At 46.9% G+C, this 20,623-nt stretch overlaps 1 protein-coding gene across 1 annotated transcript in view; it reads right to left on the minus strand.

Annotated features, from left to right (window-relative positions):
- Window positions 1-20,623, minus strand: part of LOC111969104 (immunoglobulin superfamily DCC subclass member 4-like) — a 67,341-nt gene that overhangs the window by 23,446 nt on the left and 23,272 nt on the right. Inside the window, 5 exon segments of the mRNA XM_070445397.1 lie at window positions 1,935-2,072; window positions 5,274-5,364; window positions 5,367-5,414; window positions 5,416-5,423; window positions 11,005-11,319. Coding sequence (XP_070301498.1) covers window positions 1,935-2,072; window positions 5,274-5,364; window positions 5,367-5,414; window positions 5,416-5,423; window positions 11,005-11,319 — 600 coding nt within the window.

Genomic DNA, 20,623 nt, shown 5'->3' on the forward strand with positions numbered 1-20,623 from the left:
GACGATCCCCAGTCCGGAGCCTCCAGAGACGATCCCCAGTCCGGAGTCTCCAGCGACGAGGGTCCTCCGTCCGGGGCCTGCAACGAGGGTCCCCAGTTCGGGGCCTGCAGCGAGGGTCCCCATTCCGGGGCCTGCAGCGAGGGTCCCCATTCCGGGGCCTGCAGCGAGGGTCCCCAGTCCGGGGCCTACAACGAGGGTTCCCAGTCCGGGGCTTGCGGAGAAGGTCCCCAGTCCGGGGTCGGCGATGAGGGTCCCCGCACCAGAGGCGCCACCAAAGTGGGGTGAGCCAGAGGTGGAGCGGGGTCTATGTCCCGCACCAGAGCCACCACCGCGGATAGATGCCCACCCGGACCCTCCCCTATAGGTTCAGGTTTTGCGGCCGGAGTCTGCACCTTTGGGAGGGGGGGTACTGTCAGGCCCTGACCTTAGAGAGCCTTTTATGTCTCTATTTGGTTTGGTCAGGGTGTGATTTGGGATGGCATTCTATGTTCTTTATTTCTATGTTTTGTATTTCTATGTTTTGGCCGGGTATGGTTCTCAATCAGGGACAGCTGTCTATCGTTGTCTCTGATTGGGAATCATACATAGGCAGCCTTTTTTCCTTTGGTGTTTGTGGGTAGTTATCTTTGTTAGTGGCACTAATGCCCTGTTAAGCTTTACGGTCGTTTTTGTTGTTTCTTGTTTTGTTGGCGACATTTACTATAATAAAAGAAAATGAATGCTCACCACGCTGCACCTTGGTCTCCTTCCGACGACGGCCGTGACAGGTATAGACAATGTACAATTGAATAAGTGGAGGTGATGTGCTCAGCATAATTCTGGCAGGAAGGATGCATTTGTGTTCAGGCATTTTAAATCATAAACCTCTCCACAGTGAAGGCTAGAGATGTGATGGCATTAGATTTGCGTTTTATGTAACGCCTCATAAAAAGTCTGGGAGTGCTTTCATCCATGACCTCCAGGTTTCTAAGACAGCAGGGCTTCGTGTCACACCAAATACCTGCTACTGTAAATTAGCATTACTTCAAACAGTCTATTGGATATTGGGAAGTAGGAAAAAGCTGTAAAAGGCTGTAATTTCGTCACCTGCTCAGGCTGTCTGTGAGAGTGGTGTGTGAAATATGTGACTGTGTGTGTGTGCGTGTGTGGTGTTTGTGTACACATCCATGCGTGTGTGGGAGAGAGAGAAGGTATACGTGTGTCAAGTAGTATTGAGTCATCAACATAATGCACAGTTGAATGAGTGAAGCTACTGTCCTCACCATCAGTCTGCCATTCGCTTCTGTGCATTGTCTGTGAATCTCAAGAGTTTTGGGGGTGTCTGCCTGTGTGTGTGTGTGTCTCTACGTGAGAGTGTCTATTTGTGAGTGTGCGTGCGTGTCTCTATGTGTGTGCGTGTGTGTGTGGACATGCTGCAGGGTGCAGAGAGGGGATTCATCTCTGTTTCCTTAGCTGTTCCACAGGGTGCAGGCATTTCTACACAGTTCAGTCTTGTGTCTGTGTGTCTTTGTCTCTCTCTGTGTGTGTGTGTGTGTGTGTGTGTGTATGGATGTATGTGTGCGCTAACGCTCACATAGAAGCAGATCTAGACGTAGACCTTCCACAGACACTGAAGTTTGACGGAGCCAATTAAAGGCCAGGATTTATCTCCATTATTAATGCACCTTTTGTCAGACGGGAAGAGACGTGGGTGTGGAGATACTGTTTACAGCCTGATGATATCAGACACGAGACTATAGGTCTGGAGCCATCTTTGTCTCTTTACCTCTCTCATTCCAGCAGAGTTCCAGGGAATACATATAAGCAGGAAGACAACCACTAAATAGGCTATTTAAAGAGCACACCCAGACAGAGAGGTCAAGCACATCCAAAGGGATCACTTGCCTACAGACGTCATCAGAGAGAGAGAGAGAGATTGAGAGAGCACAACATACCTGTAGTGACAGTGAGGATGGCATCCTGGCTGAAGCGTTTCCGGGCAGAGTTGGAGGCCACACAGCGGTACGCACCCCCATCCTCCTTAACCGCCCCCAAGATCTGGAGCACACCGTTAGGGAGAGAGATGAACCTGGAGACAGAGGGATGGAGAGAGAGAGAGAGAGAGAGAGTGGATGGAAAGGAATAGAGAAAGGGTGGGAAGGAGAGAGAAAGAGTGTGTGGTGGGGGGGGGGCGAGAGAGAGAAGAACTAGTGCTTAGCGAGATATAATAACTCACCGGTAATCTCCAACTGTGTACACGCTCATTACCACCATACAGAACTACAGGAGTAGGTCTCCAGTGACGGCCATTAGCCTACACTCTCCTTATATCTAACAGCTATTTAGAATAACGCCGTCCAAAAATGTAGAATCTAAAAGAAAAGTAGACAAAAGAAAGAAAGGAAGAAAGAAATGACACTAAATACATAGTATTCCTACTGCTTACCTAATGACAGAGAAGACGGAAACGGGAGAAAAAGAAGAGACTAGATAGAAATATTTAGAAATCTTTACTGATAGATAGAAGAGAACAATAAGCTCTCAAACTAGGTCAGAGAGATTGCGCATTGCAAAACAGCATTTAGAAGCAGCCATGGTTGTGCCGACTCGTGTCAATATTTATCTCTCTTTCACCCACCAGCTCCTCTTCCTCCTCCCTCCCTCCCTTCTTCCCCCTCTGCTGCCATGGAAGACAGGTCAGGTTCCACACACACACACCCCCACCCACTCCCGTCTGGATGGTTCCTCCAAGCCTGAGGCCTGGGCTTCCCACGATTCAACTCCTATTCCACAGCCTTTTACACTCTATGATGATGGACTAGTAATGCCCTGACAGACAGAGAGCTCATCTGTGCAACAGAGAGACTGTACACAACACTGGTCTCTGGTCTGGGTCTCATCTCTACTGCTGCCCATTTGTACCACTTTGTGTCAGCACAACAACATCACAGCACTGTACAGCTTGGTTCAGCATTGGGCTACGGGTCACACAGGGATAGACTGTTTTTGAACCAGATGCCTCTAATAATGTCAGGCAGGCACAAATGTATAGCCAACAGCAGAGCTGAGGCAGAAACGTCAATAGCGTTAAGTGCTTGGGTAAATGAGCATGAGAGTGTGACCGTTTCTGGTGACTAGTGGGAGGGCGTGCGTGCCCGCTGCTCGGCTGTGAGAGTGTGCATTTGAGTTTTCAGGCAGACAGGGAGGCTTTAATTGGGGGGTTTCTATCAGTAACGCTACATGATTCTCCGCTGTTCAGCCCTGGATGTCAATGCACAGAGTGTTGTTAGCACACTGGTCCTTCCCCCCCTCTCCGCTCCTCTGATGCCCTTGTCCACTCTGTGTGGTCAAGAGTGGTCAGCAGCAAGGGTCCTCGGACGTTATAATAACGTTAGTCAGTTTAACCATGCTAATGAAGAAAAGCTGCACTTTCCTGGCCATTCAACATTAGACACACATCTAAATAAGTAGTCATGTGAACAGCCATATGTGGGCCATGGCCTTTGAAGGGCAAACATATACAGGCCGTCAACTCAGCGCATGATCAACTCGAGCAAAGCCATGAAAGTAATTCCTGTAATACTGTAATAAGTGTGGTGTGCGATATGCATCTAAATCACTAAACAAAACAGCTGCGTCTTTCTATGATTGATAAGGGACAGAGCAGGTGGGAAAAAAAGTGCAACTTAAATTTAAAAAAGGGCCAAATACTCTCAAATGACGGGAGGAAAAGGCCAGGGAGGAGGAGGGGAAAGGCCAGGAGGAGGAGAGAAGGAAAGGCAGGGAGGAGGAGAGAGGAAAAGCCAGGGAGGAGGAGGGAGGAAAGGCCAGGGAGGAGGAGGAAGGAAAGGCCAGGGAGGAGAGAGAGGAAAAGGCCAGGGAGGAGGAGAGAGGAAAATGCCAGGAGGAAGGAGGGAGGAAATGCCAGGGAGGAGGAGGGAGGAAAGGCCAGGGAGAGGAGATGAGGAATGCGGGAGGAGGAGAGGAAAGCAGGGAGAGAGAAGCCAGGGAGGAGAGGAAAAGCCAGGGAGGAAGGAGAGGAAAAAGCAGGGAGGAGGAGGGAGGAAAGCCAGGAGGAGAGAGAGAGGAAATGCCAGGGAGGAGGGAAAAGCAGGGAGGAGGAGGGGAGGAAAGGCCAGGGAAGGAGAAAGAGAGGAATGCCAGGGAGGAGGAAGAGAAAAGCCAGGGAGGAGGAGAGGAAAGGCCAGGGGGGAGGAGAGGAAAAGTCCAGGGAGAGGAGAGAGGAAAGCTAGGGAGGAGAGGAAAGCCAGGAGGAGGAGAGGAAAGCAGGGAGGAGAGGAAAGCAGGGAGGGAGAGGAAAAGCATGGAGGAAGGAGAGGAAAAAGCCAGGGAGGAGAGGAAAAGCAGGGAGGAGGAGAGGAAAGGCCAGGGGGGGAGGAGAGGAAAAGCCAGGGAGGAGGAGAGAGGAAAGCTAAGGGAGGAGAGGAAAAGCCAGGAAGGAGGAGAGGAAAAGCCAGGGAGGAGAGGGAAAGCCAGGGAGGAGAGAAAAGCCAGGGAGGAGGAGAGGAAAAGCAGGGAGAAGAGGAAATAGCCAGGGAGGAAGGAGAGGAGAGAGAGGCAGGGAGGAGGAGGGATGAAATGCCAGGGAGGAGGAGGGAGAAGGCCAGGGAAGGAGGAGAGAGGAAAGGCCAGGGAGGGAGGAGAGGACAAAGCCAGAGGGAGGAGGGAAGGAACGGAGTCATGTGCAGTAGATTATAGGGATCTTTTCTCCCAATTTGATTCAAAGCACATCAGTTTCCCAGGCCTGGACTAGCCTCAGCCTGTAGCCATGTGAAAGGGAGATGCAGGAGGGTATTTGGGAGTAGAACAAACAAGAAGAGAGAAAAGTGACCAGCTGCACTTTGTGGCCCTGACCTTCAGCCTCTTGGCTGACAGACAGAGGGAAACCAACAGAACCTGATGCATCCCTTATCTCTGAACTCTGCACTACTGAAAAAGACCAAAATGACTATTTCATTTAACTTCCTACCAAATTCTCAGGATATTCCCTGACTGCATTATGCAATGAAGTAGATAGGTGGAGGGAGCACAGCCCTCACATGATCAGTGACAGCATGGACCTTATGAACAGATTCCAGTCTCTGCTGGCCGGCTGAGCTCTCTCAGGGACAGCATTGGGACCAAGTCGAACAGACAATCACTTACTGCAGGCTCTACTGGAGTGCATCACCGTGTTGTGTGTTGTGTGTGTGTGTGTGTGTGTGTGTGTGTCGTGTGTGTGTGTGTGTGTGTGTGTGTGTGTGTGTGTGTGTGTTGGTGTGTGTGTGTGTGGTGTTCACCTAAGCTGGCTGGGGATGGTTCCTGGTCCTTCTCCACAGTTATCCTTGGCGTGGGCACTCACGTCTATCTGGACTCCAAAGCGGAGAAGCACCCCCCACGGGCACCACCTGGGCCTCTGGGTCCTGATGGAAACGAAGACAGCGCTGGGAGTGAGGGAGATAAGAGGACAGACAGCAAGGAGACAGGAGAAAGAGAGAGCAGAGACAGGGAGAGAGATGGAGTCAGTAGTCGCGTAGCCCAACGTAATAATGTAGTTAACAGCAGGAGGCAGCAGTGAGTCACTGGAGCTGAGTCTTATAGGGCTGAGGGGGCCCTGACCTCAGGCCAGACTGAGTTGGGGCTATATGGGGGAACACAAGAGCTCGGACTACCTCATCAATCAGCTTCAGGGTTGCAAGCTGTTCTGTCCAGCTGCAGTCCTAAAGAACTGAAGATACCAATCCAAGATTACCTTCAAATTGTTTCTCACCAAACCCGCTGTGACAGACTAGACATCAAAGCCATTCATAAAGCACTTGAGGAAAAAGTCACATCCTTACATCCTGAAGTTGTCCCTATATTCTCCATTGGACTGTAAAGCCCAAGACATGCACTTAAAAAATAAAATGTTGAACTGATTTGAAATGTGACGCATTAGCCATGCTTCATAAACATGTAAGGGCTAATCCTACCTAGCGACCAAACATAAATCTGTCACAACTACTTCTGGAGCTGATTCTCACATGGCAAGTTTTTCAGAAAGCCACATATTATTAGCTGACTAACAGCACAAATAAGCTCAGCACCTTGTCATGGCAGAAACTAGTTGCTGTACACACACACACACACACCACACACACACACACACACACACACACACACACCACACACACACACACAACACACACACACACACACACACACACACACACACACACACACACACACACACACACACACACTCACAACAACAGACAGAGAGGCCCCAAATGGAGCAAAGTTTCTCAATGAGCACACAGAGCAGCGCTCCACAGAGCAGCTAGATAGATAACAGGTCATCCAATACTGTAAAGTAAGCTAGCACTTGTAACTGTTGTGGCCAACTGGGCTAATGGTTAACTTACTGAGTGAATGGACCAGATGAAATAGATTACTGTATCAACTAAATCTGTTAGCATGTCTTGTGCTCTATATGAGTTCAATCCATAGCACGTTTATCTTTAGTCTCTCCCTTCTCTGTCTGTTCCTGTTCTCTCTGTGCCTCCCCTCTCTTTCTCTCTCCTGTCCTCTCTATTCCCCCTCTCTCTCCCTCTTTCTGTCTCTGCCCCATTCTTTGGCCCCTCAGCGATCAGATTGCAACTTTCTTCCCCTCCCCTTGTACTCTCCGACCACAACACATGGCTTCCCGTCTGTCGGCATGTCCACCAACTCCTCTCCTCCCCTCCTCCTCTACCGCGATTTACCTCTTTCTCCCCCTTCTCTCTCTTTAACTGACTCGCTCACTTTTTGGACAAAGTCGCATGAAGGGAGCATTCAGAACAGCCATGCACATGAAACACGTTTAGAGTATTAAAGACAAAGGACTGTCACTCATTTCTCTCATATGATGTTGTTCTGCCTCCTAATTGGTGGTGGTAAAGACATGAGACAGACAGAAAGACAGACAGGCATGGGCCTCTGCTCTCTCTGCTCAATGTCAATGGGCTCGTTGAGGCCCATTTCATGCAGGCCCCTGGCCCTGCCTGTCTCCAGCAGCCCATCCATCTCACAGCAGTAGCAGTCTACAGCACATTACATTTACCAGCTCCCTCCACAGACACCTTCTGAAGGACACACTTATTAGTCTCCCTCCCAGAACAGCCTCTGCCTTCACCATCCCAAACTCCTCAGTCACCTCCCACCCAAATCTCCCACCTTCCCTTCCTCCCCAACGTATCCTCCCCATACTACTTCCTTCTCTTTTCACCAATCCTAACTCCTCAGCCATCTCCCTCCCTCCATCCATCTTAAAGTCCTCAGTCACCTTCTTCCCTCCCTCCCTCTCGGTCCTCACCTACCTCCCTCATTGTCCCCTCGTTCCCCCCCAAACAAGGCATCCTCATAAATAGGCATGTGACAGCTGTCAAAAGGAGGAACCTCCATAGAGGATACAGTCCCATTCTACACAAAGCTAATGACTGAATAAAGACTGCCACTTTTACAGAGGATAATGAAAGCAGCTCTACGGGAGAGTGAGGGGAGAGGAGAGAGGGGGGAAAGGGAGGAGAGGGGATAAGCCGGAGCTCTTGCTACCTTCTATCTATCTCTTTTTCCTTCCCTCCCTCTCTGTCCCACTCTTCATCCCTCTCTTGCTCTCCCCCTTTCCCCCTCTCTGTCCTCAGCCCACCAGTGTGGAGCCTACCTGTTCCCAGGACACCACCGGCTGTAGAGCCTACCTGTTCCCAAGACACCACCGGTGTGGAGCCTACCTGTTCCCAGGACACCACCGGTGTAGAGCCTACCTGTTCCCAAGACACCACCAGTGTGGAGCCTACCTGTTCCCAGGACACCACCAGTGTGGAGCCTACCTGTTCCCAGGATACCACCAGTGTGGAGCCTACCTGTTCCCAGGACACCACCGGTGTAGAGCCTACCTGTTCCCAAGACACCACCAGTGTGGAGCCTACCTGTTCCCAAGATACCACCGGTGTGGACAGGTAGAATGGCGTCGACAGAGATGGTCGCCTCGCTTCAGGTCCTTAGGAAACTATGCAGTAATTCGTTTTTTTTTATGTATTATTACTTACATTGTTAGCCCAGAAAATCTCAAGTGTTATTACATACAGCCGGGAAGAACTAAAGGATATAAAAGCGACGTCAACTTACCATCATTACGACCAGGAATACGACTTTCCTGAAGCGGATCATTTGTTTGGACCTCCACCCTGGACATGGGATCTTATCCCAGAGGCCGACCCAAAACAACGCAGTCGCCGCAGGAGAGGCAGACAGAGAGGCCAGACTCAGAAGGCGAGCACAACATCCACCGCTTCCGAGCATATTACTCGCCAATGTCCAATCTCTAGATAACAAGGTGGATGAAATTAGGGCACGAGTTGCCTTCCAGAGAGACATCAGAGATTGTAACATTCTCTGTTTCACGGAAACATGGCTCACTCGGGATATGTTGTCAGAGTCGGTACAGCCACCCGGTTTCTTCACGCATCGCGCCGACAGAAACAAACATCTCTCTGTTAAGAAGAAGGGCGGGGGTGTATGCCTTATGATTAACGACTCATGGTGTAATCACAACAGCATACAGGAACTCAAGTCATTTTGTTCACCTGACCTAGAGTTCCTTACAATGAAATGCCGACTGCATTATCTACCAAGAGAATTCTCTTCGATTATAGTCACAGCCGTGTATATCCCCCCCAAGCAGACACCTCGACGGCCCTGAAAGAACTTCACTGGACTCCATGTAAACTGGAAACAATATATCCTGAGGCTGAATTTATTGTAGCTGGGGATTTTAACAAATCTAATCTTAGAACAAGGCTTCCTAAATTCTATCAGCATATCGAATGCGCGACACGAGCTGGTAGCATTCTGGACCATTGTTACTCTAACTTCCGCGATGCATACAAAGCCCTCCCCCGCCCTGCCTCCGGAAATTCTGACCATGACTCCATTTTGTTGCTCCCAGCTTATAGACAGAAACTAAAACAGGAAACGCCCGTGCTCAGGTCTATCCAACGCTGGTCTGACCATTCCGATTCCACGCTTCAAGATTGCTTCGACCACGTGGACTGGGAAATGGTAGCCTCAAACAACAACATAGACGTATACGCTGACTAAGTGAGCAAGTTTACTAGCAAGTGCATCGGTGATGTTGTACCCACTGTGACTATTAAAACCTTCGCTAACCAGAAACCGTGGATTGATGGCAGCATTTTCGCAAAACTGAAAATGCGAACCACAGCTTTTAATCATAGCAAGGCGACTGGAAACATGACCAAATACAAACAGTGTAGCTATTCCCTCCGCAAGGCAATCAAACAAGCAAAAGTGTCAGTATAGAGACAAAGTAGAGCTGTAATTCAACGGCTCAGACACGAGACGTATGTGGCAGGGTCTACAGTCAATCATGGATTACAAAAAGAAAACCAGCCCCGTCGCGAACATCAATGTCTTGCTCCCAGACAAATTAAACAACTTATTTGCTCACTTTGAGGACAATACAATGCCACTGACACGGCCCGCTACCAACGCCTGTGGGCTCTCCTTCACCGTGGCAAACGTGAGTAAAACATTTAAACGTGTTAACCTTCGCAAGGCTGCCAGCCCACAAGGCTGCCGGTGAGGGTAGGAAACAACATCTCCACCCTTCTGATCCTCAACACAGGGGCCCCACAAGGGTGCGTTCTCAGCCCTCTCCTGTACTCCCTGTTCACCCATAACTGCATGGCCATGCACGCTTCCAACTCAATCATCAAGTTTGCAGACAACGCTACAGTGGTAGGCTTGATTACCAACAATGACGAGATGGTCTACAAGGAGGAGGTGAGGGCCCTTAGAGTGTGGTGTCAGGAAAATAACCTTACACTCAACGTCAACAAAACAAAGGAGATGATCGTAGACTTCAGGAAACAGCAGAGGGAGCATCCCCCCATCCACATTGACGGGACAGTAGTGGAGAAAGTTTTAAGTTCCTTGGCGTACACATCACAAACTGAAATGGTCCACCCACACAGACAGTGTGGTGAAGAAGGTGCAACAGCGCATCTTCAACCTCAGGAGGCTGAAGAAACTTAGCTTGTCACCTAAAACTCACAAACTTCTACAGATGCACAATCGAGAGCATCCTGTCGGGCTGTATCACCGCCTGGTACGGAAAACTGCTCCGCCCTCAACCGTAAGGCTCTCCAGAGGGTAGTGAGGTCTGCACAACGCATCACCGGGGGCAAACTACCTGCCCTCCAGAACACCTACACCACCTGATGTCACAGGAAGGTCAAAATGATCATCAAGGACAACAACTATCCGAGCCACTGCCTGTTCACCCCGCTATCATCCAGAAGGCGAGGTCAGTACAGGTGCATCAAAGCTGGGACCGAGAGACTGAAAAACAGCTTCTATCTCAAGGCCATCAGACTGTTAAACAGCCATCCCTAACAGAGTGGCTGCTGCCAACATATACTCTCAAATCTCTGGCCACTTTAATAAATCAATTTAATAAAAGGTATCACTAGTCACTTTAAATAACGCCACTTTAATAATGCCTACATATCATACATTACTCATCTCATATGTATATACTGTATTCTATACCATCTACTGCATCTTGCCTATGCCGCACGGCCATTGCTCATCTATATATTTATATGTATATATTCTTATTCATCCCTTTACATTTGTGTGTATAAGGTAGTAGTTGTGAATTTGTTAGATATTACTGCATTGTCGGAACTAGAAGCACAAGCATTTCGCTACACTTGTATTAACATCTGCTGACCATGTGTATGTGACCAATAAAATGTCATTTGATTTGATACCTGTTCCCAGGACACCACCGGTGTGGCTGACCAGCCACACAATCAAACCCTTGTCTGAGACAGAGGAGAACCAAGCACGGAAATCCCCCTGATGAATGTGGCTGTGCTCCTATGTGGGGACACCAGACCATCATGCCATTCCATGTGAGTCTGACCCTGGTGGAGTTGAGCGGGCACAGCCCCGCCCTGTCTGAGAAATAGTAATACTCACTGGCCAGGTGAACGGTGATGGTGCGGCTGGTCAGAGCTCCAAAAGGGCCGGCACTCACACAGCTGTAGCCCCCCTCCACCCCTTGAGGCGTCCGGCCATCCACAGAGGTGGGCAGCACCAGCAGTGAGCCGTTGGCCAGGGTCCTGAGGGAGTCACCCTCCAGTACGGGGAGCCCATCCTGCAGCCAGGTGACGTTGAGGGGCGTGTCCAGGGGCGTGGCCCCCAGGTGACAGTCCAGCAGCAGAGGCTGTCCCGGCTCCAGCACCACGAGGACAGGCCCCGCCCCACAGCTCAGCTCCACCGTCACAGGCTTCACTAGAGGGGGAGAGAAGGGGGGAGAGAGAGAGTTAGACTCCAAATCCTGACATGAGTGGTCTGAGATTAGTGTGCATGGGGAGAGAGGTCCGCGTGAGAGATGGAGAGAGATAATGAATGAAGGGGCGAAACAAGGAAATGTCAAATTGCTACAAAACACGCAACACAACTGCTTATCTTTAGAATGCTTTAAGGTTCTTCCCTGTAGTTTGTACATTCCAGTGTTCATCTTTGGCTGTATGCATATCCCCGTTAACAGCGGCATAAGTGAACTTCACATCCTGTTGATCAACCTGTGTACTGTCAGGTTTACGGAGTTGTAATATGTCCAGAAAAGTGTTGGGCAAACAAAAACCAACAATCATACATTTTGAAGTCAGAGACAATTCCCAGATCGAAAAGTCCAAAAACACAGGATATTGCAAGCAACAGATGAGGATTTGTACAGCGCATTCAAAAAGTATTCAGACCCCTTCCCTTTTCCACATTTTGTTACATTACAACCTTATTTTAAAATGTATTAAATAAAAAATAAAAATCTACACACAATACCCCATAATGACAAAGCGAAAACTGTTTTTTTAGAAATGTTTGCTAATTTATATAAAAAAAATAAAAAAAACATACTTAATTTACATAACTATTCAGACCCTTTGCTACGAGACTCAAAATTGAGCTCCGGTGCATGCTGTTTCCATTGATCATCCTTGATATGTTTCTACAACATGATTGGAGTCACTCTGACAGAGCTCCAGAGATCCTCTGTGGAGATGGGAGAACCTTCCAGAAGAGAACCTTCTGCAGCACTCCACCAGTCAGGCCTTTATGGTATGGTGGCCAGACGGAAGCCACTCATCAGTAAAAAAGGGCACATGACAGCCCGCTTGGAGTTTGCCAAAAGGCACCTAACGGACTCTCAGACCATGAGAAACAAGATTCTCTGGTCTGATGAAACCAAGATTGAACTCATCGGCCTGAATGCGTGTAGGAAACCTGGCACCATCCCTACTGTGAAACATGGTGGTGGCAGCATCATGCTGTGGGGATGTTTTTCAGCGGCAGGGACTAGGAGACTAGTCAGGATTGAGGGAAAGATGAACGAAGCAAAGTACAGAGAGATCTTTGATGAAAACCTGCTCCAGAGTGCTCAGCACTTCAGAAGGTTCACCTTCCAACAGGACAACGACCCTAAGCACACAGCCAAGACAACACAGGAGTAGCTTCAGGACAAGTCTCTGAATGTCCTTGAGTGGCCCAGCCAGAGCCTGGACTTGAACCTGATCGAATATCTCTGCACCACTCCCCATCCAACCTGACAGAGCTTGAGAGGATCTGCAGAGAAGAACGTGAAAAACTCCCCGAAAACAGGTGTGCCAAGCTTGTAGCGTCATACCTAAGAAGACTCGAGGCTGTAATCACTGCCAAATGCGTTTCAACAAAGTACAGAGTAAAAAGTCTGAATACTTATGTAAAATGTGATATTTCAGTTTTTGTATCTATTGTTCTGTATAGTTGGAGTCAGTGGATCTCCTTCTGTTGTCTGGCTGAAAAGCCACGATCAAAGTACTATATAGAACTGTCTCGTAGTGAACATACTGTTCATGTCAAGAGATCCATGTGGCTAGCCATACAGGAACATAAGTGAACATGCACATGTCACTCGCACACATGCATGTACACCCNCCCCCCCTCCCAATAGCGATCAACTATCGAGGATCGCTATGGGGCGCAATCGGGCGATGTAGGCTTGTACGCAATCGCTCAAACCTTAACACACACACCCACACACTGTGTGTGTGGTTACAGTAGGCTAACATATGTCAATGGCTTTAGGAACATCAGTAACATCAGGCAGGATTTAGGCTACCAACTGCCTAGCCAGTCAATTTTGGGTGCAATGATCAAAATTTCCGCACTGACTGTCTGTGTGGAGGCTCATTGATTTAACTTTACGTTAGCCTACATGATACACCAGTAAAGTAATAAAATATATAGCTGTCAGCTATATTAGCCACGACTTACCGTTCTTTGTGCAGCTTCAAATGTCGAACAAAGTTGGAAGTTGTTGCGCCTCCGTCTGTCATTTACTTCCCGCATGTTTTGCAAGTTGCAATCTGTTTTTTGTTGATACCACGTCGTCTTTATATCCGAAAATAATAATTTGGGGTATCATCTTTCCAAGGGCTCCATCTGAATTCCCCCGCCGACGTTCCTCTGCACTGCCATGCGCAACTTTTTCTCAACTGGCACAATTTGATTGACTGCTGTCCGATTCAAACTGTAATCCGTTAAATGAAGAGTTGATGCTGCACACTTTTTTTAATAGCATCATTTTTWATATTTGGGCTTGGGGAGGGTATCAAGTCAGGTAGAGTCACAAGGCTCAAGTCCAAGTCAAGTCACGAATCATTGGTGTTAAAGTCAAAGTCGAGTTGCAAGTCATCATATTTAGTCATGTGACTCGAGTCAACACCTCTGCCAAAAACACAGCATATTGCAAGCAACAAATAACAAGGATTTGTACAGTGCATTCAAAAAGTATTCAGACCCCTTCCCCTTTTCCACATTTTGTTACGTTACAGCCTTATTCTAAAATGTATTAAATAAAAAATGTTCCCCGTGAATCTACACACAATACCCCATAATGACAAAGTCGAAAACAGGTTTTTAGAAATGTTTTCTAAATTATTTTWAAAAAGAATTACAGAAATACTTTATTTACATAACTAAAACTCAAAATTCAGATCTGGTGCTTCCTGTTTCCATTGATTATCCTTGAGATGTTTCTACAACATGATTGGAGTCACTCTGACAGAGCTCCAGAGTTCCTCTGTGGAGATGGGAGAACCTTCCAGGAGGACAACCATCTCATCTCCACCAATCAGGCCTTTATGGTAGATTGGCAAGACGGAAGCCACTCCTCAGTAAAAGGCACATGACAGCCCGCATGGAGTTTGCCAAAAGGCACCTAAAGGACTCTGACCATGAGAAACAAGATTCTCAGGTCTGATGAAACCAAGATTGAACTCTTTGGCCTGAATGCGTGGAGGAAACCTGGCACCATCCCTACCGTGAAGCATGGTGGTGGCAGCATCATGCTGTGGGGATGTTTTTCAGCGGCAGGGACTGGGAGACTAGTCAGGATCAAGGGAAAGATGAACAAAGCAAAGTACAGAGAGATCCTTGATAAAAACCTACTCCAAAGTGCTCAGAACTTCAGACTGGGGCGAAGGTTCACCTTCCAACAGGACAACGTCCCTAAGCACACAGCCAAGATGTGATTCAGAACAAGTCTCTGAATGTCCTTGAGTGGCCCAGCCAGAGCCCAGACTTGAACCTGATCGAACATCTCTGGAGATACCTGAAAATAGCTGTGCAGTGACACTCCCCATCCAACCTGACAGAGCTTGAGAGGATCTGCAGAGAAGAATGGGAGAAACTCCCCAAATATAGGTGTGCCAAGCTTGTAGCGTCACACCCAAGAAGACTCGAGGCTGTAATCGCTGCCAAAGGTGCTTCAACAAAGTACTGAGTAAAAGGTCTGAATATTTATGTAAATGTGATATTTAAGTGTTTTATTTGTAATAAATGTGCTAACATTTCTAAAAACTTGCTTTGTCATTATGGGATATTGTGTGTAGATTGATGTGTATTAAAACTATTTAATACACTTTAGAATAAGGCTGTAACATCACAAAATGTGAAAAAAGTCAAGGGGTCTGAATACTTTCTGAATGCACTGTATCTATTGTTCCCCCGGGTGGGTTTCCCTCTGGTTCTGTTTTGAGCGAGGCCTTGGKRWKARWKACWRAKWSSSASARYSAYTWYTMRRCRMGYTMYYWTMKGSMCTGYRRCTSRWRRYKSCSWGMCRRWGYYRWYYMTAARMRWKTSYYAGKRMSKARTYRWRKCTWSARWKAKRYSGSSCTGYCKRWCKWCRSKRYRKRKKYKYKKYSYRAWWYCWKWCAKASKCWCKKKRWRARKCWSYCAWASKTCRYRRYRKCRWYRWRYWSWSWSWSWYWGRMRSWMTGTSRSTYTMTGTGMGRYTYTGWMRMRMMMRGWGTGTGAYAGAGAMWYKYKGAMAGCYCCTGAAAGSAGCAGTGTGCTGTTCTGTTATCCAGAGGTGTCCCTGGGATGAACAKACACATCAGAGGAGTTYGCCTACTTTTCKTCAGCTAATAAACGAGAGCTGCCTGCTGTATGTCTGGCTGCTGTAGCCAAGGCACACTCAGTCACCCCAGCTCACCTCCACTGCTCRMCTCTCTTCTCCTCCATTTACACTAATTAGGTCTTATTAAGTCATTAAACTGTTTGCTGCCATTTCCCTGCTCCCTGCCAGAGGTTTTACTGGACCCTTCTGTGTGGAAGCCATTACCCCACATACACACAAGGACCCACACTACCACCTCCAGCTACATTAATCACATCAACCATCCTCACACACACAGAGTTATCATCACTCAGAGATGTTATGCCTGTCTAGTACTGATGGCGAATATGGGGGCTATGCGATATCCATCTGAGCATGTGCAGTAGAGTCGGGGCTAAGGGGGCTGGGGTACACTCCAGAAGACCCCTGCTGGGCATTCATACTGAGCCATGGTGAATGGACAACATGGCAGGGAGCTTCTAGCTTACACGCACACACCATTGATTTCAAAGTTTAACAAACTATACAACTTTGTACAAATACTAATTTAAACAAATTCAACATAAATATTTACCCCCCAAAATGTTTTTTTTTGCTTTGGGAGGGTTGTGACTCTTTTTTATTGGGCACAGGGTAGGAGGGTAGTGCGTTTCTTTCCCTGGTTAACATTGCTCTTTTGCAGGTTTTACTATATAATGTATATCAATTCCATCCTAGCCACATTCCCTCATCTGCTTGCATGCTCCTCCCCTATATCAAGGTGCATTGGTACTTCCCTTATGCACTATGCTTATCCACATGCTATTTTTTACGATACCAAAGGTCAGTATAGTCTACCAGTCTGTCTATCCTGCCCTCTATCCATCATTCATAGTGACAATAGTGGTAGTTGGATCGTTTTGTCCAGAACTGCAATAGCCTAACTAGCAATCATACCAGGCATTCAAAGCTGCATACATTTTCCATGTGAATCCACAAGCACAAATAGGAATAGTTGATAGGCAGCGGAGAGGCCAGGTGCATCATTGAGCATGAAAGAACAGAAGACATGAGACACGCAGCTCAAAAAGACCCGCTATTGATCTTGTTAAGGGACAACACAATTATCCTAGACTAGCTAGCCTACAACACCACCATGTAATGATTAATTGCACTACTGTTTACAAGCGAGTACAACACTCGACAGTTTATAAGATCTAGAAAGGCACAGTAGCAGGTCCGTCTTGCTGTATTTTTACTTCTGATACTGAGAAGCTCTGTCTGTTGCGGATCATCATTCAGCCAAATCGTCATACAATAATGTGGCCACATGCTCCCTGCAGACCCAGTTATTCAGGAACGTTTAACACGCGCTCTTCCTCCTCTCCAATCCGGGCGGCTATTCCTTAAACACCTATAATTTAACGCCTTAATATAGCCTACATATTTGTAATTTAACTTTTAAAATGTATAACCTTTTATATGTGTCATAAACACAACCAGTCACAATGTATTCATCTGATTAGGCTACTTCAGAAGTCTCCTGCAGGCATGCGGTCTCGTCCAAAATAGAATTCCAGCATCCTCAAAATCGCTTGACATTAACCAGTTTTCCATCCAAACTTTTTATGCGAGTAAAGTTGCTACATGTCGGATAAAAAATTACAGGCCTGGTGGAAACAGCTAATTTGTTGGTAAACTTTCAAATGTTGACAAAACCAAATATGCTAGACAAGGTGGGATATTTTTGTGTCCCAAAAAATATGAATGTCACTGGAAACGCATTTATGCGCAAATATTGATATAAAAACCATCATATCTAAGTAAACTTGGAGTCACGCGATGATATGGTGTGTGGTCCTCCCACTACGACTCGGGAAACCATGCAGTTTATTAAACTACAGATTAAATAAATTATGATGAATTTCACAGGGTGGTGAAAGTGCAAGGTGATGAGCTTGATGCTCCTTTCAATGCTAAATATCGAGGGTCTTATTCTGGTGACATGATTATCGACAATAATTATCGAAATTATTTTGCACCTTTGTCAATAATAATCTCATCATGTAGACTATATATACCCGCACTCTATTTCTGAGCTGTTGACTAGAGCGCATGTGCCAATACCAGATTGGGCAGATTCGCTATACATACGGAACATTTTTAGCGACAAAACCCTAAAGTAGGCGGAGCGTTAATAATGGTCATGGAAACCCATTTAACTTCTATTTTTTTATTCAGTATATGGGAATTTAACCACAAACGTTTTTTTTATGTGCACTATGTATTTACGCACATACCTTTATCCGCAACAAGTCAATTTGACGGAAACAACTCTGATGGGGGAAATGAGCATATTGTTATTATGCGGATTTTAGAAAAGTAACATTAAAATCTGTCGCCAATTGGATGGAAACCAAGTTATAGACACCTTAAAGACTCTGACAAGTGCGCTAGTCGTGCAGGCATAATCGAAGTGACATCATTGTTCACCAGCAGACAAGCCAAAACAAGTTTGTAAGAATTGTACTTAAACTCCCCCCTCATACTCATCTGGAGGTCGAGCATTTTAAGTAGCTAGGCTGGCCATCTGTGGACAAAAGAGTAGTATTAATTCAACTTGGTCTGGTCCCCAGAATTATCATGGAGAGAGTTCAGTACAGTGCAGTAGAGTAGAGTACAGTATAGTTCAGTACAGTAGAATATACTGTACCTATTATAGGTTCAGATTTGGTCCAGTCCGGTTTGTCTGTAGACATTAACAGGGTGGACTGATCAAATTTCAACTACACGACCAAAAGTATGTGGACACCTGCTCATTGAACATATCATTCTGAAATCATGGGCATTAATATGGAGTTGGTCCCCCCTTTGCTGCTATAACAGCCTCCACTCTTGTGGGAAGGCTTTCCACTGGATGTTGGAACATTGTTGCTGGGACTTTCTTCCATTCAGCCACAAGAACATTAGTGAGGTCGGGCACTGATGTTGGCCGACTAGGCCTGGCTCGCAGTCGGCATTCCAATCCATCCCAAAGGTGTTCGATGGGCTTGAGGCTCTGTGCAGGCCAGTCAAGTTCTTCCACACCGATCTCGAACAAAACATTTCTGTATGGACCTTGCTTTGTGCACGAGGGCATTGTCATGCTGAAACAGGAAAGGGCTTTACCCAAACTGTTGCCACAAAGTTGGAAGCACAGAATTGTGTCGAATTTCATTGTATGCTGTAGTGTTAAGATTTCCCTCCACTGGAACTAAGTGACCTAGACCAAACCATGAAAAACAACTCCAGACCATTATTCCTCCTCCACAAAACTTTACAGTTGGCACTATGAATTGGGGCAGGTAGCGTTCTCCTGGCATCCGCCAAACCCAGACTCGTCCGTTGGACTGCCAGATGGGGAAACGGGATTCATCACTCCAGAGAACGCGTTTCCACTGCTCCAGAGTCCAATAGCGGCGAGCTTTACACCACTCCAGCCAACACTTGGCATTGCGCATGGGGATCTTAAGCTCCTGGTGAACAGTTATTGTGCTGACTTTGCTTCCAGAGGCAGTTTGGAACTCAGTAGTGAGTGTTGCAACCGAGGATAGACAATTTTTACCCGCTATGCGCTTCAGCACTAGGCGGCCCCGTTCTGTGAGCTTGTGTGACCTACCAATTCGCGGCTGAGCAATTGTTGCTCCTAGATGCCATTGGACTCTGGAGCAGTGGAAATGCGTTCTCTGAAGTGATGAATCACAGCATTTATAGTTGACTGGGACAGCTCTAGCAGGGCAGAAATTTGACGAACTGACTTGTTGGAAAGGTGGCATCCTATGACAGTGCCACGTTGAAAGTCACTGAGCTCTTCAGTAAGGCGATTCTACTGGCAATGTTTGTCTATGGAGATCGCATGGCTGTGTGCTTGATTTTATACACCTGTCAGAAACAGGTGTGGCTAAAATAGCCGAATCCACTAATTTGAAGGGGTGTCCACATACTTTTATATTTATAGAGTACTTTTCAACATCCATGGTCGATGCTCAGTGGCTGAGAATGCTAGTTAGAGTAAGTGGAAAGAGAGGGGGCTCATGTGTCAGTAAGAGCTGGGAGAAGTGACATTAACTGGAGGGGAGAGAGAAAGGGAGGTTGTCCAGACTCATACTGTTTTAACACTCTTGGTTTGACTGCCAGACAACAGAAACACAAAGAAAACAGTTATGAGCTGAACATAACAGTATGCCAGTGGAAGGGAGAACAGTAGCAGGTGACCCAACTGTGGTTTGTCACCATTATGATTTCCGATTGTAGCAATTACAGATTATTTGGTAATTCCTTTAAAATTCGTAATTCCGTTACCAAATTGGTAATCACTTATGGTAGCTCTACCATTACGTGTTACTTCTGTGTACTTTCATTATCCTTCCTCCTGAGCATGAGCCCTCAGATCATCAAAAAGTTCTACAGCTGCACCACTGAGAGTATCTTGATTGGTTGCATAACCAATTGGTATGGCAACTGCTGTGCATCTGACCGCAAAGCGCTAAGTGCTTCCGTGGGAAGATGGTGGTGGGAGTGCTGCAATTTAGCGCTACAGACGGCTATATGCCCACACTACAGACAGCTACATCAGTCTGCTAGTAAAGGACTAGTAAAGGCCCAGTGCACAATTATTTTTATTCATAAAAAAAATATTCCTGATTTTTTAGGGGGTGCTGCAACACCCTCAGCACCCCACGGCTATGACAGAGGGTAGTGCGTACGGCCCGGTACACTGGGGCAGAGCTCCCCTGCCATCCAGGCCCTAAACTTGTCAAAGACTCCAGCCACCCAAGTCATAGATTGTTCTCTCTGCTACCTCATGACAAGCGGTACAGAAGTCTGGAACCAACAGGACTCTGAACAGCTTCTATCCCGAACCCATAACACTGCTAAATAGTTGACCAAATAGCAACCTGGACTATCTGCATTGACCCCCCCTTTGTACTTACTCTTTTGACTCAACACGTACGCTGCTGCTACTGCTTATTATTATTATTATATCCTGTTGCCTCGTCACTTTACTCCTAACCTATATGTACATACAGTGCCTTCAGACAGTATTCACACCGGGAAATAGAAAGAGTGGGAAATACAACATGGATTCACTACACAGTTTATAATTATATTAATTGAAATGCTAATCCTTTGCACATG

This window comes from Salvelinus sp. IW2-2015, linkage group LG10, assembly GCF_002910315.2.
Source record: "Salvelinus sp. IW2-2015 linkage group LG10, ASM291031v2, whole genome shotgun sequence".
Classification (NCBI taxonomy): domain Eukaryota; kingdom Metazoa; phylum Chordata; class Actinopteri; order Salmoniformes; family Salmonidae; genus Salvelinus; species Salvelinus sp. IW2-2015.